This window comes from Lithobates pipiens, unplaced genomic scaffold (assembly GCF_037356315.1).
Source record: "Lithobates pipiens isolate NorthernLeopardFrog02 unplaced genomic scaffold, aLitPip1_a1.2 Scaffold_23, whole genome shotgun sequence".
Lineage (NCBI taxonomy): Eukaryota > Metazoa > Chordata > Amphibia > Anura > Ranidae > Lithobates > Lithobates pipiens.
The window spans coordinates 201,258,135-201,284,306 of record NW_027507785.1 but is presented as its reverse complement, the minus strand read 5'-3'; the positions used below and the strand labels follow the sequence as shown (position 1 = coordinate 201,284,306).

Genomic DNA, 26,172 nt, shown 5'->3' with positions numbered 1-26,172 from the left:
AAAATATTTACAGAAAATGATATGACAAAGTAGACACGGACAGTAAAATAAGCTGGATTAAAAATGAAAGGCTATGACTTTCTAAAACTGGTGAAAAAAAAACAAATATGACTTTGTTTGGAGGTGTTCTGTAGATAGTTGGCATGCAAACGCCCACAGAAATGGCACTTCCAATGGGGACACTAGTTGTGACTTGGGGGTCCATTTAATTTAACTTATAAGGATTTCTCCTTACTTCCTGTTTGGCTACAGGACAGGAAATTAAAGGAAAAACTCCCCAATGGGACACAGAGGACCAAACGGCACTGCGTTGTTTTAACTATCAATCGCGTGGTCGTGCGACTTTGCACCCAAATAAAATTGACGTCTTTTTTCCCCACAAATAGAGCTTTCATTTGGTGGTATTTGATTGCCTCTGCGGTTTTTATTTTTTGCACTATAAACAAAAAAAGAGCAAAGGAGGGATGGGACTGTGCAGGGGAGATGACAGATTGTCTATTCATACTGTCTGAACAGTAGATCTGTCTGTTCTCCCCTCAGGGAACCATAAGCTGTGTGTGTACACACATAGATCCCAATTCTCGCTGTGCCCTAAGCGATCGCGGGACCCTAGCGGTGATTGCATCCATGGGCGAGCAGGAGTTCCAGTAACCGAGTGGCAGTCTATGGTACCAACATACCATGACGGCGATTTGCGTAGCCGAGCCATGTTGCCGCAGTATTTAGCTGCTAATCTAACCACTTACTGAGAATGTAGCTTCTACATATTTACTTGCGGACCTCCCTATACGGTGTGCATCAACAGAAACACATGGCTCTGTAGCCTAGAGAGTCTCCCTTCCCACCCTCTGGTGGCTCATAAAGGGCCGACGTACCCATATGGGATTTTGCGCACCAGTACCACTTTGCCAATGTATATTGTCGTGAGCTGGTCAGCAAGTGGTTAATAATATTTCTAATATATACATATACACACACAAATAGATTTACTCCTATTTTGTGAGGCAATATACACTTAAGCTAAAAACCACTAAGGATTTAATACTACCTTAAAGTGTCACTAAAACCCACATCATCAAAAAAAAAAAAACTATCAATAAGATGGTGTATTACATGCTGTTCATAGTTACTATGAGATAAGTTTTCTGTATTCTGCAAAAAAAATACCTGGTTGATCCTGCAGCTCTCTCTCTATCTCCACCTTCTGCTCATGTCCCCAATTCAGCTAGGGATTTTGCATCTGTAGTGGCAACTCTGCACATGCTCAGTTTTCAGTGATGGGGTCGGGTTAATACATGTAGATTAATGGATGCTTCACCTCCCTCTTATTCTAAGACACAGGTGGGAGGGGTGTGACAAAGCCTGAGACTGGTGGAAATCCACCCACACTATGTTATTTCCACAAAATAGAGATTTGATTTCAAATATATATATTAGTGTGACAAATTTAAAACAGTTGATTGATATTATTTATTTTTACTCTATAATCCAAAGGCGTTTTGTTTTTTATTTGAACATGTGACCAGCAGCAGAAGACTTGGAGCTCCTCCTGCTTATGTTTCCCTGCAGACAGGCTGGGGAAGAGCTGAGTCATGCGACAGTTGTATATTGACGATTAAAAAGGTTCTCATTTTATTAAAAACGATAGTGCCATCATCCACATACAGGAATAGAAGGGACAATGTGTATTAACCACTTGCCGACCAGCCACTATATATATATATATATATATATATATATATATATATATATATATATAACAGCGTTAACCCCTTCCCTGCCAGCGTCATTTATACATTGATCATTGTATTATTTTAGCACTAGTCAATGTAATAATGTCACTGGTCCCCGAAAAGTGTTACTTAGGGTCAGATTTGTCTACTGCAATGTCGCAGTCCTGCTCAAATTTGCAGATTGCTGCCATTACCAGGAAAAACATAAAAAAATTGAAGCCCAGAAATCTTTCCCATAGTTTGTAGACGCGATAACGTTTGCGCAAACCAATCAATCAATATACACCTATTGCGATTTATTTATTTATTTTTTACCAAAAACATGTAGAAGAATATATATTGACCTAAACTGATGAATACATGTGTTTTATATATTTTTTGGATATGCATTATAGCAGAAAGTAAAAAATATATACATATTTTTTAAATTGTCGGTCTTTTTTGGTTTATCGTGCAAAAAATAAAAACCGCAGAGGTGATCAAATACCACCAAAATAATTCTATGAATATTTGTGGGAGGGAAAAAAATAAAAAAGGACATCAATTTTGTTAGGGTACAACCTCGCAATTGTCAGTTAAAGCGACAGCGTCATAGCGCAAAAAAAATGGCCTGGTCATTAAGGGGGCTGAAGTGGTTAAACAGTGTGCGTTTAGTATCACTTTAAGCTCTGTTCCAGAACAGTGTCAGACGTGGTCTATAGTCGTGTAATCATTATATGCAATTAGATTACTGAAACAGGAGATATATCAGATCTAAAAAAGGTTCAATTAAACATTAATAAATATATAAAATTACAAAGATTACCTCATAGATGGCAAGGTCGATGCCCGCATAGGGAATGATTCCCAGGATATTGGGAATATATCCTTTATAAAAAGCCCGGACACCTTCCCTTTTTAGAATCTTCTTAGCACAGTCGAACATTCCATTATATTGTCCGGTCTTCGCCACAGCTAAACGAGTCTTCATGACCTGGAAAACAACAAACCTTCAGTTAAAATACAAACGCAAACGTCATTCACTTATTCCAAATTTATTTTAGAAACCGGGCTTGTCCTGCTAGGTGGATTCTCAGACTATATGGCACCCAGGACTGCTGTTACCACGTCTCCCTCCCCCCACCATCAAAATATACTGTTTATTGCACATACGTTATAGAGAGCTAAAATAATATAATATTATATATATATATATATATATATATATATATATATATATATATATATATATATATATATATATATATACACACACACACACACACACACACACACACACACACACACACACACACACACACACACATACACACACACACACACAAAATTTAATCAATGGGAATCCCACCTAATATAAATACGTAGAGCTCATTGAATAGCTAATTGGGGGAGGGGTGTAATCAGTAGGGCTTGCCTACTGTGGCGTTTTTGCACTTTTTGACCCTCGGTCTCACAAGGGTTTTTTTTGCCCTACATAGTGTGTTTTGTTTTAAGAGGAATATTTTTGGGGAGGGTTGGACTATATGGGGGGAACTTTGGGTTATTGTGCTAATAAATTGTTGTACATCGCTTATTAAAGAAATACATCTTTTTTGTAGTTAACTCTTTAGGGTGTGTAGAAGTCTTTGTGTTTTTTTATTTTTTTTTAGGTGTTGGTATAAAATACTGAATATCCCACAGTGTCCACTCAACTTTCAGGGTCAATTCTCAGCATGCCACGCACTATTAATGATGCCATTTATCTTGCTAGCTGATAAATCATGCAGTGCTCAGCAGCGATATCCATAAACAGATCCATGCTGCCCTCACATAGTGGGGCTATTGAATGGTACTTCCTTAGCTTTAGTAGGCACAGATTGTATGAAACTGTGTGAGCGCATTACATAAAAAAAACTGCAGCTAAAATATTTTTAAATTATTATTTTGTTTTTTATTAGAAAAACGTTCTTACAATGTTTATATATCGTTTTGCATTTAATGCGCATGTTCAGCATTGCAAAGTCACTCTAAAGCCCCATACACACTATAAGATTATCTGCTGAGTTTTTCCTTCAGATTTACCAAAACCATGTAGTAGAAGGGCCTGCCTGATTGCATACACATTGAAACTCCTAAGGTTTGTCCTCATATTATATGGTTTTGGTAAATCTGAAGGAAAAACTCAGCAGATAATCTGATAGTGTATATGGGGCTTAACATGTTCTTTTGTTCCCTCAGAATCATGCTGAAACAGTGCATCTGAAAAGCTGAACACACAGGACAGACTTCGCTGGCGTCTTGCGCTGCATTGTTCTGTCCCAATACCAGATATAAAAGTATAAACAGACTGTGAAACACACAAAACAGACACACACAATTTAAAGTGGAACTAAAGTAACAGCATGCAGAGAGGCTTTTATTGCAGAGGAGATATGCAAGATATGCTAGAAAATTTGTTCGAACCCCCAAACAATACATATTTTTTTATAGAGGAGATCCTAGAGAATAAAACGGTAGGTTTTGCAATTTTTTTTATGTCACACAGTATATGCGCAGCGGTTTTTCAAACACAATTTCTTTGGGGAAAATGCACTTTTTTTAATTCTAATGCAAAAAACACATATATAACCCAATTTATGGGTACAATAAAAAGATGATGTTACGCTAAGGAAATCGATACCAAACATATCACGCTTTTAAAATTGCACACGCCTGTGGAACAGTGAAAAACTATGTCAATTTTATCATCCGCAGGTAATGCTTTCAAAGCCTTTACAGGTTACAACTTTAGATTTACAAAGGAGGTCTTGTGCTAGAATTAGTCCCCATGATCTGACTTATGTGGCGACACCTCACATGTGTGGGACGATCGAGGTTTGCGTTTGTGCGAGACCAATGCGTGCGTTCGTCTTTGTGCAAAAGCACAGGCGGGTGGGGGCACATACATTTTTTATTAATTTATTTCTATTTTAACACGGTCGCTTTAATTATTCTTTTTTTATCACTTTTATTGCTGTCACAAAGAATGTAAACATCCCTTGTGACAGCAATAGACATGTGACAGGTCCCCAAATCCCTACTCTGCACTTAAAAGCATTTGATTACACCAAGATCAGAGGGTAACCCGGAAGTCATATGATGTCATCACTTCCAGGTTACTATATCATAGAAACCAACAAAGCTTATCAGGTCATTGCTGGGCCCTATGATAAGCTGGCGGAAGCACCATCTGGTCGATCAGGAGTCGCACTTATGACACCCTTTATAAAAACAACCCCTTTCTCCCCCAGTGTTGTACTTTATTATGTGCAGTGCTATAACCTCCTAATCTCCTCCTTGTGCAATGTGGTATAGCAAAATAGATTGCAAAGTGAAACAAATATACACCAAGCTATTTGTGGAGATACACGTATATAATGGGGGGAGGGGAAGACATTACAAAAACACCCCATTTTCTATATGCTCTTTGAATTAGTGCCTCCAGCAACAAAATTGAAAAAAAAAAAAAAAATCATCCAATTCGCATTGTTCATTCCTATGCTTAAAGGTTACTAAAGTTTCATTTATTTTTATTATTTTGTAAATAACAAACATACTTGCCTCCACTGTGCAGCTGGTTAAGCACAGAGTGGCCTTTTCTGGGGTCCCTCAGCGGCGCTGATAGCACCTCTTCTTCTCGAGTGCCCCTTTGGAAAAATCTCCCAAGTCCTGCTTCTGAGTCTACTGACACAGAAAGCAGGACTCGGTCCCGCCCCACGCGTCATTGGATTTGATTTACAGCAGCGGGAGTCAATGGCTGTGCTGCTATAAATCTTTCCAATCAGGACACGAGACACCTGCTTGTCCTTGGGGAGAAAAAGACTGAGTTCAGGTAAGTAAAAAAACGGGGGCACTGGGGGGCTGCAGCATGAGAGAAGGTTTTAGAATGCATTAAGGTGAAAAACCATGAGGGTTTACAACCCCTTTAACCACTTGGGTACCGCGCTATTGCCGAATGACGGCATTAGCGCGGACCTAGATTTCCGGGACTACGTCTATTGACGTCGTCCCGGTTACGAGCGGCCTGCGCGCCCCCTGAGGGGCGCGCGCGGCGCGCTCTGTGATCGGCGAGTCCGTGAGACTCGCCTGATCACCGATCCGTGTAAGGGGTCGATCCCGACCCCTTATCACGTGATCAGCTGTCAGCCAATGACAGCTGATCATGTGATAGAACGGAGCCGGTAATCGGCTATTATTCCTCCTCGCGCTGACAGCGCGAGGAGAAAAAAAAAAAGCCGATCACCGGCGGCCGTGATCGGGACATCAGTCCCGATCACGGCCAGCAATGAAAGTCACCACATGCCACCTGCCAGTGCCCACCTGCCTCCCGCAGTGCCATCCTGAAGTTTAACAAAGTAAAAGTAAGTGCCCCCCGTCTGTGCCCATAATGCCCACAGTGCCACCCACAGTGCCACCCACAGTGCCACCCCACAGTGCCACCCACAGTGCCACCCAATCTGCCTCAAAGGTGCTGCACCCCAGTGCCGCCCATCAGTGCCCAGCAGTGCCGCCCATCAGTGCCCAGCAGTGCCGCCCATCAGTGCCCAGCAGTGCCACCTATCAGAGCCACCTATCAGTGCCACCTATCAGTGCCCATCAGTCCCATCTATCTGTGGTACCTATCAGTGCCCATCCGTGCCACCCATCCGTGCCACTTATCCGTGCCACCCATCCGTGCCATCTTATCTGTGCCCATCTTTGCCCATCAGTGCCGCCTTATCTGTGCCCATCGGTGCCGCCTTATCTGTGCCTATTAGTGCCGCCTTAACTATGCCTATCAGTGCCCACCAGTGCAGCCTATCAGTGCCCACCAATGCAGCCCATCAGTGCCCACCAATGCAGCCTATCAGTGCCGCCTTATCAGCGCACTTCAATGAAGGAGAAAAATGACCCGTTTGCAAAATTTTATAACAAACTATTAAAACATGATTTTTTTTTTTTTTGCATCTTTTTTTGTTTGTTTAGCAAAAAATAAAACTCCGAGCTGTAACTAAATACCACCAAAAGAAAGCTCTATTTGTGGGAAAAAAATGATAAAAATTTCATTTGGGTACAGTGTTGTATGCCCGCGCAATTGTCATTCAAAGTGCATCAGCGCTGAAAGCTGAAAATTGGTCTGGGACTGAGGGGGGTTTAAGTGCCCAGTAAGCAAGTGGTTAACCACTTAAGGACCGTCTCATGCTAATGTACGTCAGCAGAATGGCATGGCTGGGCACAAGCACGTACCTGTATGTTGCTATTTAAGTGCCCAGCCGTGGGTCGCGAGCGCATCGCCAGCAGCGCACTCCTGACCCGGTCCTGTGCTCCGTGACCATGGCCGCGGGACTAGTGGACCCGATCGCCGCAGGTGTCCCGCGATTGGGTCACAGAGCTGAGGAACGAGGAGAGGTCTGTGTAAACAAACCTCTCCCAGTGCTTCCTACTGTGGCTGTCACCAATCTTCTGTTCCCTGTTATAGGGAAAGACGGTCAGTGACGTCACATGCCAGGCCACGCCCCCCTACAATAAAAAACCACATAACATCATACATAACACCTACACTGCCCACTAGTGGTTAACTCCTTCACTGCCAGTGTCATTAACACAGGAATCAGTGCATGTAAATAGCATTGATTTCTGTATAAGTGACAATGGTCCCAAAAAGGTGTCAAAAATGTCCGATGTGTCCGCCATAATGTCGCAGTCACAATAAAGATTGCTGATCGCCACCATTACTAGTAAAAATATATATATAATAATAAAAATGCCATAAAACTATCCCCTATTTTATAAACACTATAACTTTTGCGCAAACCAATCAATAATCGCTAATTGCGATTTTTTTTTTTACTAAAAATATGTAGAAGAATACGTATCAGCCTAAACTGAGGAAAAAATAATGTTTTTTTATATTTTTTGGGGATGTTTATTATAGCAAAAAGTTAAAAATATTGAATTTTTTTAAAATTTTTGCTCTATTTTTGTTTATAGCGCAAAAAACAACAACAACAGAGGTGATCAAATACCACCAAAAGAAAGCTCTATTTGTGGGAAAAAAGGACGCCAATTTTTTTTGGGAGCCACGTCGCACGACCGTGCAATTGTCATTTAAAGTGACGCAGTGCCGAATCGCAAAAAGGGGCATGGTCCTTTGGCTGCAAAAATTGGTCTGGGGCTTAATTGATTAAAGCGGAACTAACCCCTCCTATCTTTTTCAGCTAAAAAAGCTGCCATCTAGGCCTCTGTTTGATCTCCAACTGCCATGATGCTGCACATGTGATCAGTTATGACACCAGCTATTTGACGGTTTGACAGTTTGATGGAGAGCAAAACCAACGTGACTGAAATGTGCCGGGAATATACTTTTTTTTTTCAAAACTGTTAAATCAATTGGTTTAGTTCCGCTTCAAGTCTGTGTTCAGTGCTTCTTCCAAATTCAAAATCTGTGACAACTGTGCCATCTTCTGCAAATCTGTCAAGAATACTCTTGGTGCTCTACTCTGGTCCACCCATAATGGACAAAGCCTCATCTTCTCAAGTGGACTTTTTATAATAATATCAAGCAAAGCTTTACTCATTAGTTGGGTGGAGCAGAACTGAACACCAAGAGTAATTTTGGTGGATTTGCACATAATAGTACCATTGTCAAAAAGCAGGAAGAATCACTGCACACAGACACAAGGACTGTATTTGGAATAGATTTTAATAAAAACTGAGCTAAATAAAATGTGCATTTGCTTTTATAAAACACTCTGTAATGCTTGCAAGCTTGTTTAGGGTACAATTTGCAAAAGTAGAAAGAAGAAGAATCCATATGCCCCTCCTGCCCCCTAAACATAGTGCAAAACCAACTGGTATTTCAACTTGGTAACCCAAACACAACCTAGTAACCCCGTATTGAATTATATTGTAACTGCACTGTGTGCCCTCACGTTGTAAAGTGCTGAAAAAACTGCAGGCACTATATAAATCCTGTATAATAATAATTGAAATTCATTAGATAGATTTCAGTACCTCCATAGGATAGATCGAAGTCTGTGCTGTTGCTCCAGCCAAAGACCCAGCTATAAATCTCTCTGCCGTACCCAGCTTCCCACTTTCAGAGGTAAACAGCTTTTTGTACTGAAAGAAAAAAAAAGGCGTTTTTTGTACATTTTACATACTGCAAAAAACAATTATAACCCTACAAAACGATTTATTGTTTTACCCCCTTGATGACCATGTAACTCATACAGTGTCTCACAAAAGTGAGTACACCCCCCCCTCACATTTTTGTAAATATTGTATTATATCTTTTCATGCAACACTGAAAAAAAATACACTTTGCAACAATGTAGTGAGTGTACAGCTTGTATAACAGTGTAAATTTGCTGTCCCCAATAACCCAACACACAGCCAATCATGTCTAAACCGCTGGCAACAAAAGTGAGTACACCCCTAAATAAAAATGTAAATATTGGTCCCAATTAGCAATTTTCCCTCCCCAGTTTCATGTGACTCATTAGTGTTACAAGGTCTCAGGTGTGAATGTGGAGCAGGTGTGTAAAATTTGGAGTTATCCCTCTCACTCTCTCATACTGTTCACTGGAAGTTCAACATGGCACCTCATGGCAAAGAACTCTCTGAGGATCTGAAAAAAAGAATTGTTGCTCTACATAAATATGGCCTAGGCCAGTGATGGCGAACCTTGGCACCCCAGATGTTTTGGAACTACATTTCCCATGATGCTCAACTACACTGCAGAGTGCATGAGCATCATGGGAAATGTAGTTCCAAAACATCTGGGGTGCCAAGGTTCGCCATCACTGGCCTAGGCTATAAGAACATTTTCAAGACCCTGAAACTGAGCTGTAGCACGATGGCCAAGACCATACAGTTGTATAACAGGACAGGTTCCACTAAGAACAGGCCTCGCCACGGTCGACCAAAGAAGTCGAGTGCACATTCTCAGTGTCATATAAAGAGATCGTCTTTGGGAAATAGACTTATGAGTCCTGCCAGCATTGCTGCAGAGATTGAAGGGGTGACGGGTCAGCCTGTCAGTGCTCAGACCATACGCTGCACACTGCATCAAATTGGTCTGCATGGCTGTCATCCTAGAAGGAAGCCTCTTCTAAAGATGATGCACAAGAAAGCCCACAAAGAGTTTGCTGAAGACAAGCAGACTAAGGTCATGGATTACTGGAACCATGTCCTGTGGTCTGATGAGACCAAGATAAACTTATTTGGTTCATATTATGTCAAGCGTGTGTGGAGTACAAAGACAAGTGTGCAAGCATGGTGGTGGGAGTGTCATGGTCAGGGCTGCATGAGTGCAGCTGGCACTGGAGAGCTACAATTCATTGAGGGAAGCATGAATGCCAACATGTACTGTGACATACAGAAGCAGAGCATGATCCTCTCCCTCAGGGCAGTATTCCAACATGATAATGGCCCCAAACACACCTCCAAGACTACCACCGCCTTGCTAAAGAAGCTGAGGGTAAAGGTGATGATGGGCTGGCCAAAACATGTCTCCAGACCTAAACCCTATTGAGCATTTGTGGGGCATCCTCAAATAGAAAGTGGAGGAGCGCAAGGTCTCTAACATCCACCACTATGTGATGTCGTCATGGAGGAGTGGAAGAGGACTCCAGTGCCAACCTGTGAAGCTCTGGTGAATTCCATGCCCAAGAGGGTTAATTAAGGAAAATAATGGTGGTCACATAAAATACTGGCTCCCAATTGGGCCCAATTTAGAAATTTTCACTTAGGGGTGTGCTCACTTTTTGTTGCCAGCGGTTTAGACATTAATGGCTTTGTAGCAAGTTATTTTGAGGGCACAGCAAATTTGATGCCTAAACATTTTTTTAAGACTGCATTAAGGTAAAAAATGCTTAGGCTTTACAGACACTTTAATTAGATCAGGGCTTGATCTAATTAATCTGTATAAGTGTCAGTCAAGGTTTTATATTCAGCTTCAGTCTGTTTAGGTAGGACAAACTAAAAGAAAAAAGTACTATCGTTCCTTGGCCCTAATACAGGTAAATAACTCACACATATGTGGTAATGCCACAATCGTCATAAAAATATACAGAGCAAGTTTAAATTTATTTTTTACTATTTTGGGGCAGTATCAAAAGATAGTATATAGTAACCACAAACTAAAAGCCAAATGTGTCCTGAAAAAAAAAAAAAAAAAAAAAAAAAAGCATACAGTGCCTTTAAAAAGGTATTCATACTACCTTGAAAATTTCCACATTTATTGAGATTTTGTGATAGACCAACACAAAATGGCATATAATTGTAAAGTAGAAGGAAAATGATAAATGGTTTTCAATTTTTTTTTTAAATATCTGAAAAGTGTGGCGTGCATTTGTATTCATTTGGAGTCAGTACTTTGTAGAACCACCTTTTACTGCAATTACAGCTGCAAGTCTTTTTGGGTATGTCTCTACCTGCTTTGCACATCTAGAGAGAGTGACATGTTTTCCCATTCTTCTTTGCAAAATAGCTCAAGCTCTGTCAGATTGGATAAAGAGCATCTGAACAGTAAATTTCAAGTCTTGCCACAGATTCTCAATTGGATTTGGGTCTGGACTTTGAATGGGCCATTCCAACACATATATGCTTTGATCTAAACCATTCCATTGTATCTCTGGCTGTATGTTTAGGGTCGTTGTCTTCCTTGAAGGTGAACCTCCACCCCAGTCTCAATTCTTTTGCAGACTAATGCCACGTACACGCAGCCAGAATTTCCGATGGAAATAGTCCGATGGGAGCTCTTCATTGGATTTTCCAACCGTGCGTATGCCCATCGGTCTTTTTCTGTCGGCATTTCCGACGGTCTTTAGATTGAGAGCCTGTTCTTAATTTTTGCAATGGAAAACCTATCGGATTTTTAGATTGTGTGTATGCAATTCCGACACGCAAAATTCCGCCGCATGCCCGGAAACAAATTGACGCATGCTTGGAAGCATTAAACTTCCCTTTTATAGTGCAGTCGAACGTGTTGTATGTCGTGGTGTTATTGACCATCGCAATTTGGTTTGACCATGTGTAGGCAAGACATTTTGAGCAAAATTACAATCGGAATTCCAAAGGGAAAACCATCAGAGCTTTTTCCGACGAGAATTCCGATCCTGTGTACGCGGCATAACAGGTTTTCTTCTAAGATTGCCTTGTATTTGGCTCCACCCATCTTCCCACACTTACAACTCTGATCATCGTCCTTGTCCCTGCTGAAGAAAAGCATCCCCACAACATGATGCTGCCACCACCATGTTTCACGGCGGGGATGGTGTTTTCAGGGTGATGTGCAGTGTTAGTTTTCTGCCACACATAGTGTTATGCTTTTAGGCCAAAAAGTTCAATTTTGGTCTAATCTGACCAGAGCACCTTCTTCCACATGTTTGCCGTGTCCCACACATGGCTTCTTGCACACTGCAAACTGGACTTCTTATGACTTTCTTTCAATAATGGCTTTCTTCTTGACACTCTTCCATAAAGGCCAGATTTGTGGAGTGCACGACAAATAGTTGTCCTATGGACAGATTCTCCCACCTGAGCTGTGGATCTCTGCAACTCCTCCAGAGTTACCATGGGCCTCTTGGTTGCTTCGCCGATTAATGCTCTCCTTGCTTGGCCTGTCAGTTTTAGGTGGGCAGCCATGTCTTGGTAGTTTTGCAGTGCCATACTCTATTTTTGGATGATGGATTGAACAGTGCTCCAGGAGATGTTTAAATCTTGGGATATTTTTTTTTTAACCTTACCGTGCTTTAAACTTTACAACTTTATCCCTGACCTGTCTGGTGTGGTCCTTGGCCTTCATGATGCTGTTTGTTCACTAAGGTTCTCTAACAAACCTCTGAGGACTTCACAGAACAGCTGTAGCTATACAGAGATTAAAACTGCACATAGGTGGACTCTATTTAATAATTAGGTGACTTCTGAAGGCAATTTGTTCACCAGATAGTAGTTAGCAGTATCAGAGTAAAGGGGACTGAATACAAAATGCATGCCACACATTTCAGATATTTGTAAAAAAAAAAAATTGAAAACCATTTATCATTTTCCTTCCACTTCACAACTTTGTTTTCGTCTAGCACATAAAATACATTTACATTTTTGATGTAACGTGACAAAATGTGGAAAATTTCAAGGGGTATGACTACTTTAAGGCACTGTAATCCACCTGGATACACTAAGTAGTTGTGAAGATACGTACAGTTGTAATAACACAAAGTTGTAAAATTGGGTTTGGGTCGTAAAGGTTTGTTTTGAACTTGGTCATGAAGATGTTAAACTATGGTAAGCAATATTTTAAGGAATGCTAATGCAGTTAGCTCTTGGTGAGAGTTGCTCTAAAAACGATGGCATTAGGTTACTCTGAACTAGTTACAAATTAACAAGAGCAACACTGACACCTTCAGGAGGAAAACTGTATTAAACATTCAAGAGGCATTGCAATATGCTACTTTTTAAAGCGTATGTCCAGGCATTACCATGGTATTCGATTTCAGGCAATAGCCTTTATTGGATAAATTAAAGCTAATAGCCCTCAGATCATCTATGGTGTAGCCTCTCCGGCATCTTCATCCATATTCTGCCAATGGTGCAGGATGACGTGTACATGTAAAGGAGGTCATCATTCCAGCACACGGGGACTGTGCCAATGCTGTAAGCCAATCTGTGCAAATGCAGCTCAGTTTACATCGTTGGAAAAGACAGCAAGCTGGCAGCTAGGTGTGTTTCAATGAAAAACCTGCCTGCTCATTACAGCAGAACTTTAGTTCTGGTTTAAGCTGTTAAATATGCAAGCTTTTGGGACTGCTTCACCAGTTCTACTTCACGCATTACCTGAAATGCTAAAATTCTTGTCGCCTCCTGTGACCTGAACTAGAAACACAAAAATAGGATTTTTATAACAGCTTACCTGTAAAATCCTTTTCTTGGAGTAAATCACAGGACACAGAGCCACAGTAATAACTGTATGGGTTATTTGGCACCTTCAGGGGATGGACACTGGCACACCCTAAACAGGAAGTTCAATTCCCCATATAACCCCTTACTGGGAGTATCTCAGTTTTGTAGCAAAGCAATACACGTGTAACCAGAAAAAGGGGAGGGACCTGGGTGTCCCGTCATGTACTCCAAGAAAAGGATTTTACAGGTAAGCTGTTATAAAAATCCTATTTTCTTTATCGTACATCACGGGACACAGAGCCATAGTAATAACTGTATGGGATGTCCCAGAGCAATGCCACCTGAGGGGAGGGGACACAAATAAAGTAGGGTGCAAGTAGACCTGGGGACCTATACTGCTGCCTGCAGCACACTGCGCCCAAAGGCAATATCCTCATGCCTTCTTACGTTCACCTGATAGAATCTGGTGAATGTATGTACTGAAGACCAGGTTGCCGCCTTGCAGATTTGAGCCATGGAGGCTTGGTGATGCACTGCCCATGAAGCACTAACAGCTCTGGTGGAGTGCATTTTGATTTGAAAAGATTGAACCTTCCTCTTCAAGCCATAAGCTTGAATAATCACTTGCCGAATCCATTTGGTAATAGTATATTTCGATGCTGCCTGTCCTTTCCTAGGACCTTCAGGCAACACAAAGAAAACATCTGTTTTCCGAATCTGAGCAGTCGCCTACAAATATATTTTGACTGCTCTCACTACAGCCAAAGAATGTAGCGACTCTTCTTCCTTAGAACAGGGTTCTGGAAAAAATGAAGGTAAAACAATATCATGGTTTAGGTGAAAACCTGAAACCACCTTTGGCAGAAAGCTAGGATGAGGACGCAATACTACTCTATCCTTGTGAATGATTAAATATGGCTCTTTACAAGAAAGAGCCGCCAATTCTTGCAGAAGAAATGGCTACCAGAAAAACTAGCTTCCTTGTCAAAAGGACCAAAGGAATATGTTGTATCAGCTCAAAAGGCTGTTTCTGTAATGCCGGCAGAACTAAATTCAAGTTCCAAGGGTTCAGGGGTGCTCTAATCAGTGGATTACCGTTACCCCCGTAAAAAGCTTCGGACCAAAGAATGCAAAGCAAGAGGACGTTGAAACAATACTGATAAGGCCAAGACCTGGCCCTTGATGGTACTCAAGGCCAGTTTCATCTCTAGCCCCATTTGCAGAAAATCAAGAATTCTACCTATAACATACTTCCTAGGATGTCAACCCCTGGATTCACACCAGGAAACATATGCTTTCCAGACTCTATAATAGAGGACTCTGGAAGCTGGCTTCCTTGCATTAATCAAGGTAGGCACCACTGTATCACTGAGCCTGAAAGCCCACAATTCTTCAGAATGTGGGCTTCAATAGTCAAATCGTTAAATTTAGCGTTTGTAAAGTAGGATGGAACCCTGGTCCCTGTGATAGCAGGTCTGGACTTGGTGGTAGGGGCCATCGGGCTCCTACCACCATCTTCGCTATTTCTGCATACCAAGATCTTTTTGGCGACGCTGGGGCCACAAGAACTACCGACTTCTTTTCCCGCTTGATCCTACGAAGAAGTCGAGGTAGCAGCAGAATAGGAGGGAATGCATAAATAAGTGAACCTTGTTCTTGACACAAAGTTGTCGACTTTGTTGTTGAACCTGGAAGCAAACAGATCTACATCTGGGGTCCCCCATATTTGGCATATAGCCAGGAAGATGTTGGGGTGAAGGGACCATTCCCCTGGGAACAACTGCTGGCGACTTAAGTAGTCTGCCTGCCAGTTCTCTACCCCTGGAATGAAGATTGCCGATATGCACGGCACATGTTTTTCTGCCCCGGTTAGGATATGGTTTACCTCTCCCTGGGCTGCCTGACTTCTGGTACCCCCTTGGTGATTGATATAAGCCACTGCTGTGGCATTGTTGGATTGAATCCTGACAGGGGAATTCTGCAACCTGAATATCCAGGCTCTTAGGGCTAGACGTGCTGCCTGAATCTCTAGAATGTTGATGGGCAAGGTCCTTTCGGTTCTGGACCATTTCCCCTGGACAGACGCTTCTTCCAGGACTGATCTTCAACCTGAAAGGCCGGCATCTGTTACCACCTTCCAGGTAAGAAGGATTTCCCCTTCTGCAGATTCTTGGATATCCTCCACCAACTGAGGCTCTGATGCACTTCTGGCGACAAACGCATTGGAAAAACTAGTGCCTGAATCTTCTTGATCCAGGCCGATAGGATACTGTTTTGTAGCAGTCTTGAATGAAACTCAGCATATGGAACTGCTTCGAATGAAGCCACCATCTTCTCCAACAACCTCATACAAAAGGTGAATGGAAGGACCCTTCTTTGCCTTGACCCCCTGAACCAGCTCCTTTATGGCGCTGATCTTTGTCTGGGGTGAAAAAACACCTTCTTCTGGGCTGTATCTATGACCAGATCCAAGTACACTAATCTTCCTACTGGCTTTAAAGAAGATTTCTCTAGGTTGAGGACCCAACCTAGGTATTTCAGGTAGTTAACTGTGGTGACCATGCTTTGGTCCAAGCGGGCTACAGACCGGTCTATCAAGAGTAGGTCGTCCATGGATGCTATTATCGTTATACCTTGAGTCCTTAATCTGGCCAGAGGAAGGGCCAGAAGTTTTGTAAACACCCGAGGTGCAGTAGCTAGACCGAAAGCCAAGGCTACAAACTGAAAATTAAGTTTTTCTACTTCGAAACGCAGATACTTCTGGTGAGCGGGGAAAATAGGTACATGCAGGTATGCATCTTTGATGTCGATTGATGGCAGAATCTCTCCTCATTGTAGGATGGAGACTACTGATCGGATTTATTCCATGCGGAAAGATCGAATTTTCAGGAACCGGTTTAGATATTTGAGATCTAGAATGGGTCTAACATTCCTATTTGGTTTTGGCACCGTGAAAAGGTTTGAATAAAACCCAAACCCCTGCTCTTCCATGGGGATCACATGATCTCTTTTTGCGACAAAAGTCGGTCCAACGCTAGAAAGAGAGACTTCTTTTTCTCTGGATCTTTGGGGGACATCTGACCTGAGGAAACGAGGAGACGGGAATTCTCGGAACTCTAGTTTGTAACCTAGAGCTATTGTGGAGACCCCCCATCTGTCTTGAAATTCTTTCTGCCAGACCTTTGAGAACTGCAGAAGTCTTCCCCCCATTCGAGCGAGCGGGGGAGCTCACTTCATAAAGAGGCTTTAGCGTTCTGTCTTGTGGGTTTCTTCTCCTAGGATTTCTTTTGTCCCTGGGGTTGACCCTGAGGTTTACCTCTTGAACCTGACGGGGGAGGCTATCACGACTGCCTGAAGGCTGATGCCCCTGGCACTGAAGAAAGAGCTTGTTTAAATGAGGGACATTTACTCTTTTTCTTAACTGGCAAAAGGGTACTCTTCCCACTTGATATTTTTTTACTGTTTTTCACCACGGAAAGGAAATCCAGCCAGGAGCTTTTTGCATGGCGCTTCAGCTGACCAACTTTTCAACCATAAGATTCTATGAATATGTACCCACCCAAGCATAGGGCGAGAGGTTGGAAGAAAAGAATCTCTGAATGTGTCAATTGCAAAACACAAAGCTGCTGGTAGCTCGGCTAACTCCTGGGCCTGCTGTTCAGGGAACACCTTGAGCACCTGTTTCAAATGGTCCCTCAAGGATTTACATACCCCAATTGCCGCCACTGCAGATTGAGCCACTGAGAAAATGTTTTTTAACAGGAATTCCAATTTTTTATCAGTTGGATCCCTAAGCATTTGCGCATTGTCCACCGGATAAGTCAAACTTTTATTCACAAAGGATATAGTAGCATCAATTGCTGGTATACTCCACATCTTAGTAAATTTTTCCTCCATAGGATAAGGTGATGAAAACTTTTTAGGAGGGAAAAAGTGCTTATTTGGGTGATCCCACTCAGAATTTCTAGTAATTTCCAGCTGTCCTAGTAATGAATGGACAGGAAAGGCACGCAAGTCTTGAGGAGGCTTTAGAAGAACCCAAATAGGAAGTGGGTTCTTCAACCAAAACCGTTAAGGGTAGCTTAAATGTGGAGTGGGCCATTTCAGTAAGAGAATGCACCAGCAACTTCTCAGCATGTGAAGCTGAAGAAGGTCCTTCCCCACTCGATTCCTCAGAAGAATAATCATCAGCCTCTTCACGGTCCCTTGAGGGGGACTCATCTTCCCCCTCCCACTGTTCCTCCATTAGAGGATCCTGGGTGTTAGAAGGGGACCTAATGCATTTTCTTCCATTCTGGGAAGATGTGATTAAAGTCACTAATCTTTCCTCCAAACCACTCATAGCTAAGGAGAAAACCTGCTCAGTTATATAGACAGGGGCTTAAGTGTCAGAAGCAATTGCAGCCCCTGATGACCCCGATGGCTCACTCTGACCAGCCTCCTTATACCAGGATGGTGTTGTAGACCATGGACATGACCATGTCCATAGATACACTGGAGGAGCAGTAAGAGTAGCCCCTTAGGACAGGAAAGATGTTTTTCACAGGATTACTCCGTGAAAATAAACAGGGGAAAAAAAAAAAATTAAAATATATGCAGCCACCACATTTCCGGATGCTGCAGCTACATCCGGGAGAGCGCACTGCGCATGCCTGGGTTTTGAATAAGAGAGAATGCTTTCTCCTGTGATGGCAAGGGTACACCTCAATGTGTGGCACATCCCAGATACACACGGCAGGACAGGGTTGATCATTTACAATGGGAGTTTTTTGGCCAGGCTTTGGAGTTGCTTATTGGTATGGCATTTAAAGCTAAGCAAAATGTTTCTAGAGCTGCACAGCGTTTTTTTTTTTTAAACCTAATTTGGCCCCTAACCCGAATAGTCAATTTTTTTTCAAAAGGTGAACTGAGTCCTTTAAATACTAGCCTGCCATACCAATTTTGTTGTCATTCTACACTGCCCAAATTGTTGGAGTGTTACAAAGTTCTGTTCTATATTTGTGTCTGTATACATTCAGCCTTACCTGTTCATATGCATAGAATTTCATGGCTGTCTCTGGGGCAATTTTGATGACATTAACTCCATTTCCCCGCCAGAGGGATCGCACACCTCCTTCCTTCACCATCTGCTTCAGACCAGCCAACATGTTTGAGTTTCCTTTGGTCCCATGTACCTAGCAAAATTATATATAGAGTTCTTCTTAAAAATGACATTACAAATGTAATTCACAACATTTCTGCATTTTTTACATACAGTAGTTACATAGTCTGGTTGAAAAAAAAAAAAAAAAGGTAAAAAATAAAAAATTATACAATCCTATACTAACAGTTGAAATGCAAAAAACCCAATAAAGCATGATCCAATGAGCTCCAGCAGGGGAAATAATTGCTTCCTGATCCCCAAAGAGGCGTTATTCAATTTTTCTAAAAAATCACTAAAACCTTATAAAAGACCATATTTTTCTGACCCACACTCAGATAGGGGATCTGATAACCATTTTATAGGTGACTGAGGTATGCCCCGTACACACGAGTTGATTTTCCGTCAGAAAGATGTTTTTTTCAACGGAATTCCACTCAAGCTTGGCTTGCATACACGCGGTCACACAAAAATTCTCTGAACTTTCGACCGTCAAGAACGTGGTGACGAACAACACTACGAAGCTGAGAAAATGAAGTTCAATGCTTCAGAGCATGAGTCAAATTGTTTCCAAGCATGCGTAGTAATTTTGCGCGTCGGAATTGGTACAGACGATCGGAATTTCGATCGTAAATTTTTCCAACCAAAAAATTGAGAACCTGCTCTCAATCTTTTTCTGGCGGGAATTCCGCCAGCAAAAGTCTGATGGAGCATACACACGGACGGAATTTCTGACCAAAAGCTCTCGTCTGAATTTTGTTGGCAGAATTTCCGATTGTGTGTACGGGGCTTTAGAGGTAAATTTTATTCCAGTGAATTTAGGTAGCTGGACAGCTAGCACAACAGTTTGATACAAACGAATGCAGGGGGGAGCTACTAGACTTGTTAGACACCAGAGCATAGTTACCTTTTTGTTTACAGCATATCCAAAAAAAAAAAAGGGATAAAAATAATTACTGTACATTTATAATTTATCTAAAAAAAATGCCATAAATCATAAAAAGCTTTAAATAGAACAAGAACGAGCTGAAATACCTGCATCATGACTTTTAAACGGTCAAGAGGGGCAGTTCCTGTACGGGACACGGCTCCAGCCATTGCTCCGGACAAAAGCTGTTTCCACCACTGACCAGTCTTCTTCTCCTCTTCTGTAAACTCATCCGGAATAGTGAGACTGTCACCAATATCCAGGACCTGAAAACATTAACAAATAATCAAATCGGCTCTTCTCAATATTTAATTTCATTTAGAATACAGACAGTGAGATATTACATTTACATTTGAGAAAGTATGGATGCTCTCATTGCTGTGGTCCTGAAAATACTACCTGCCTGGCTTTTATGCAGAACCTCTGGTTTCATTACTTTTTAAGTCACTGGCCCAGAAAACGTATGCAGATCAGGAGTGTCAGGGAGAAAAAAAATAAAAATAAAAAAGGAACTCATCTGTAGGTTTGTTCTAAGACAGTAAGCCACAAATTACAGAATTAAGAGGAATAAAGTTTTGTTGTTTTTCACCTTAATGCATTCTATGCATTAAGGTGAAAAACCTCCTGTGCTGCAGCTGCCCCCCAGAGCTCCCCTTTTACTTACCTGAATCTGATCGTTCCAGCGAGGAGCACAAGCCCAGCAGCTCCAGCTGCTATCTCAGGTCTTCATTGGATAGACTGATAGCAGCAAGAGCCATTGGCTCCCACTGCTGTCAATCAAATCCAGTGACACAGGAACAGGGGGGCAGGGCCGAGTTCTGCTGTCTGTGTCAATGGACGCAGCAGCCAAACTCGGGAGCGCTCCCACATGAGCGCCCTGGAATGCGACTCTCTGTGGGGGCACTTGATGCAGAGGAGGAGCCGGGAGCGCCACCGGGGGATCCCAAAAGATGAGGATTGGGGCTGCTCTGTGCAAAACCCTTGCACAGAGGAGGCAAGTATAACATATTTGTTATTTTAAAAAAAATTAAATAAAAAAACACACAAAACCTTTAAGCCCCATACACACTATCAGATTTTCTGCTGAGTTTTTCCTTCAGATTTACCAAAACCATATAATATGGAGGTCAAACCTTAGGAGTTTCAATTTGTATGCAAATCAGGCAGGCCCTTGCACTACATGGTTTTGGTAAATCTGAAGACAAAAATCAGCAGAAAATCTGATAGTGTGTATGGGGCTTTACAATGACTTTAAAGCAGTATTAAACCCCCAAAAAACAAACAAACGTGTATTATATTGTAGCTTAACCATTCCTATATGTGAAGGCTGCATTAGTTTTGTTTTTTTAGGTTTTCCTTTATTTTTCATCTCATTATCTGGCCAGTAAGTCTAAAAACAAGGAAAAGGGCTCCTCCGAGTATGTATTATAAAAACAATGTATTAAACAATATCCACTCACATGGAGAAAAAGAGTTGCATTATAAAAACAATTTATTAAACAATATCCACTCACATGGAGAAAAAGAGAGTTGCATTCAGGTCCATTTGCTGGGCTGAAGGGATGAGATGGGACTGCAGGTCACAGCAGATACTAAAGCTGGCACCACATCAGATCCAGGCAGGAATGGGTGGGATGGCTGAGCACAGCGCGGTCACCTTCAGTGATCCAGACTAATTCGTATCAAAGTCAGATGGAGTCAAACAGGGTCCATTGAGCAAGGATAAGGCCCCTTTCACATGGGATGGATCAGTAATGATCCGCCCCGTGATGATCCGCTTGCTGGCGGATAACAGGACGGTCCCAGCACACTGTGCAGGGACCGCCCTGTCAGCTCTCCGCTCTCCTCTATGGTGAACGGATGTCCGTGTTCATCCGATCTGCTCTGCAGACGGATAGAAAAATAGGATTTTCCTCCGTCTGCAGAATCGGACAATAGCGGAGGCGGACGATAGCGGGTGTCTGCGGATGTTTATCCGCAGACACCCGCTATCCCATAGGGATGCTTGCAAACGGATGGATGAAATACGGACATAATGTCCGCATGTGTGAAAGGGGCCTAAAGGTTCCAAAAATAATTAATGGTGGAGGACAGACGCCAGTGCTTCTAGCTGGCCACTCACGGCTCCACAATGTTTGGTCGGCATCAGTATGGAGAAAGACGCGGCCTTTAATCAGGATCAGAATGAGGCTTAGGAATCAAGCACAGCACGGCGCCCGGCAGTGACGTCACAGATATGCGACGTGTTTCAGAACTAGCATGCCATTGGTGGAGGAATAGCTGCGTTCCTTTATCAAGCATAAAGTGTGTGGGGCCAGAGTATACATAGGGGAAAAAAAGTCAGCAATCTTAAAAAGGAAATGAACGTTAAAAGTCACATTAAAAGACACAATGCTGGAGAATAAAACACACCATAAAAAACTGATGAATGATAAGGAAAAAAAATTTCATACGAAAATAGCAATAAGTCATTTTTTTTTTCAATTTTTTATGGTGTGTGTGGACACAAGTTTCCCTTTGTGCCCACACACTTTATGCTCGATAAAGGAACATGGCTATTCCTCCACCAATGGCATGCTAGTTCTAAAACATGTCGCATATCCGTGACGTCACTGCCAGGCGCCACGCTGTGTTTGCTCCCCAAGCCTCGTTCTGATTCTACGTCCGTGTCTGTCTTTCAGAAGCATTGGCGCAGGTCCTCCATCATTAATTATTTTTGGAACCTTTATCCTTGCTCGATGGACACTGTTTGACTCCAGCTGACTTTGATACGAATTAGTCTGGATCACTGAAGGTGACCGCGCTGCGCTCAGCCATCCCACCCTTTCCTGCCTGGATCTGATGTGGTGCCAGCTTTACAGTATCTGCTGTGACCTGCAGTCCCATATCATCCCTTCAGCCCAGCAAACGGACCTGAATGCAACTCTTCTTTCCTTCATGTGAGTGGATATTGTTGTTTAATAAATTGTTTTTATGATGCATACTCAGAGGCGCCCCTTTCCTTATTTTTCTTCTAGCCTATTGCAACCCGATTCTGCCTTTCTTGGTGGCCGCCCTGACTGACCCATTGCCATATATATTTACGCGTGTATATATATATATATATATATATGTGTACATACACACATTCTTCTATCTCTACCCTTGGACTATTGGGTACTACAATTTGAGGTATCTGCACTGCACCTTTTTGCTTGTTTTGGCCAGTAAGTCTGTTTTTCAAAAGAACAGGCTCTCCTGCAGATGTAGCAGTTACTCTGAGGAACAAACCATTTAACAATGGCAGGGGTGCTTACAATGATCCCATTGTATTTATGTAAAACCTTTATCTCAAAAAGGAAAAAACATTTGTTTGGCTTGAATTTGTTAGTATCATGTGACTGGCCTGAGGATTTTTGTATTTACAATGCTCATTTTTATGAAAGACTACTGCAGTGTGCTCTGCCAGGCTCTAATAGACGGTCTGGCAGTGTTTGTATTCTTAGGGTTAACAAACACTTTAAGCATTGTGCCAAATTTTAATATCCTGGACATGAAAAACCTGAGCCAAAATGTACCCATCGATGGGACCAACAGGGTCATACAATGACTGCATAGTCCATACATGTATTGTCCATTGTTTTTCTCGATTTGCCTCCTAAACCTGCATCTACTACAATAAGCACTTACCTGCCTCCGATCTGCTCGTCACTGCTGTCTACAGCCACACGTTTACAAGGCTGAGAACACTCATTCCAAGTATATCAAATGTCTCCACCACCTCGGGACTCTGTAATTATCTGGGAGAGGCCATGTACTCTTTTTACAAGTAAAAAAAAGGTATCCTATCCAATTTTCAAAACCACTACCATTTTGGTCACCATCACTACCATAGCACACAAATTTTATATCAATAAGAGAAGAGACTTTATTTTTACCTTCATGCATTCTAGGCCCCCCTAATACTTACCTGAGCCCCCTCTCGATTCAGCGATGTGCACAAAAGCCTCCACTCCAGGGACTCTCTCTCCTCATTGGATGACCGTCTGCCTGGAGTGGAGCCCCTAGGAACGCTGTACATGTCTGTTTGTTGAGAAGCCTCAACAATTACAGCGTCTTTTAAGTGCACACTTTTTACCTTGTCATTAAAGCTTTTATACCAATGTACTGCACTATAAGAGCGCTCGCTCTTTACATGTATTCATTTCTGAGCACTACTGGGTCCAGTTGGATGCAGCAAGGTTGAAGGGAGACCTTAATTCCACATGTGCATATTGACAACCTATCATCTAGTGGTCACCCCGGTCTGGTAAGCTGGGGGGACCACCAGATGATAGTGGTTGTACAGCTGTATGTCTTTGCCTATTTAAACTTCTATCAGAAGGACCAGTTTGTATGATCATCTCCCATTGGATCAAAAATATTCCAAGGGTGTAGGTTAAAGCAAAAGCCTCTATACACGCCATCCACTGATAACTCTATATTTATGTATTCTTGCTGCAATATCGCCATTCTGTTCTTGATTATGATGCCACTCATCCGGTCTAGGTACGTTGTATTCCCCCTTATCCCCTCTAGGCTTGTCCTCTTCCCCTCCACACTAGCCCCTCCCCTGCCTTCATTGATCTCAGTTACACTATGCTCATTATGCCAGTTTAAATGATGGTTTTGCTCATAAAATTACACTGTACTTTTCTGTTCATCAGAATATAAATCGTCTTATATAATTACCCCTGATGAAAGGACTTTGAACCTGAAACACATTGGGTACCGCTAGGACTTATCCTGGATGTTGGACACGAGAAAGTGCTACCGGACATCGGAGTGAAACTACTCTGTATATGTATCATCACATTTATATGGCAAGATATTGTTTCATGTGTAATTATGTTATTGCCAGTGTTTGTTTTATCAATCATCGTATGTAGATGATTTTTTTAGCATAGTCTTCTCGCATCTCTAGGACAGTATGAAGAATATTCCCACCAGTCCCTGCTTCTGATCAAACTTACCGTGGAATGTTTCCAGTAACGGATAATTTCATCAATGTTATCTGCAGGATTAAACAGAAAGTGGTCCCGCCACTCATTCCAGTCTACTGTCAGGGTGCCATCTGCATCCATACTGCCAAGTGAAAATAAATAAATAAATTCCGTGTAATCAAAACTTTTATTTTGATTAAAAAAAAAAGCTGTTATACTATCCATATAATAATATAACTCAATGTAATTTCAGGGGAAAAAAATTAATAAATGAAAAAACCTCTCTGGGGCACAACTTCATATATTTCATTACCGTATATTTTATAAATGGAAAAACAAAAAACATTCAATTCCCTCTTTCCAACCTGAGCTCCAGCTTTATTGAGATATAAATAGATATAGAGATATATCTATCTATCTATATCTCTATGCACATATACATACACACACACATACACACACACACACACACACACTAAATATCTTTTTATAAAATGATTACATAACTTCGGTTCTCGGCTAAATAAGTAGCTTAGAGAGCTGAGGGAGGAGAAACAGCAGTGCGGTGATTTTCCAAGTGAATGGTTGTGCAGGGGAGGCATGTCAGGACAGGTCTGTTCATTGGAGGCTGAGCTCTCAGAAGAGTTAGAGAACTGACCATGCTGTGCCCTCATGCTTAGCATGGTCTGTTTTTTTTATATGAAAGCAGAGAAACTGGTAAAAACACAAGGGATTTCACACAAATGAAGCAATACAAAGAGAACAGGATAGTGTTCATACACGTACATGGTACAGCAGGCACATATCAGGAATATGAAGTTAGAGTGAATGGGGCTAAAGTAGTTAAATCCTAGCCTTTATGGGTAGCCTTATACGGTCTCAGCAGATAGCAGAACCAGCCTGGTGGCTGGACTTTTCTCTTTGCTACAGTCAAGCTCTCGTGACTTTAGCAGTGGTGGCTGGTGTTTTTTTTTTTTCTTTTGGGAGGGATGGGGGGGGGGGGGGTGGCAAACAACCCCCCCCCCCCCCCCCGGCACTTACCTCATCTAGGTTGCGGGCAGGTATGTAGGCTCCTAAGGGCGGCGGAGCTTCACAGCGGCTTCCACCATGCAGCTCCTCCCTCCTTCTAGGCATCAAATAGGTTAGTCTGTCCTTTCAGCCAATTGGGTGATGGGTCTCAAGACCCGCTTCCTAATTGGCCAGAAGGATCAGTGTGGCGATAACGAATTTTCATTCGCTACTATCACACAACTGGGTAGGATTGGGGCACAAAGCCCATCCTTTTTTAAGCCTATTAGAGCCCCTGACAAATCACGTGCTTCAAACCCCCCTCCCGCCATTGGAATCCATGCGTCCACCGCCCTATATGTAGATCAGGGGGTCGAACGTATGGATAGGGGGCCTGTGCGCTCTTAATGGAAGGGCCACCCCTGGCATTCAGAATGTTCCTTGTAAGCATACGACAATAAATCAGGGATTGATTGGCTAAAAGTACTGCCATTGCCTCTT

General features: G+C 42.2%; 1 protein-coding gene across 1 annotated transcript in view; it reads right to left on the bottom strand.

Annotated features, from left to right (window-relative positions):
- SLC25A24 (solute carrier family 25 member 24) overlaps positions 1–26,172 on the bottom strand; it is a 68,331-nt gene that overhangs the window by 16,973 nt on the left and 25,186 nt on the right. Inside the window, exons 4-8 of the mRNA XM_077452770.1 lie at positions 24,694–24,805; positions 19,810–19,968; positions 18,659–18,808; positions 8,745–8,852; positions 2,539–2,706 (exon numbers count right to left, since the gene is read on the bottom strand). Coding sequence (XP_077308896.1) covers positions 2,539–2,706; positions 8,745–8,852; positions 18,659–18,808; positions 19,810–19,968; positions 24,694–24,805 — 697 coding nt within the window. The remainder of the gene's footprint in view (positions 1–2,538; positions 2,707–8,744; positions 8,853–18,658; positions 18,809–19,809; positions 19,969–24,693; positions 24,806–26,172) is intronic.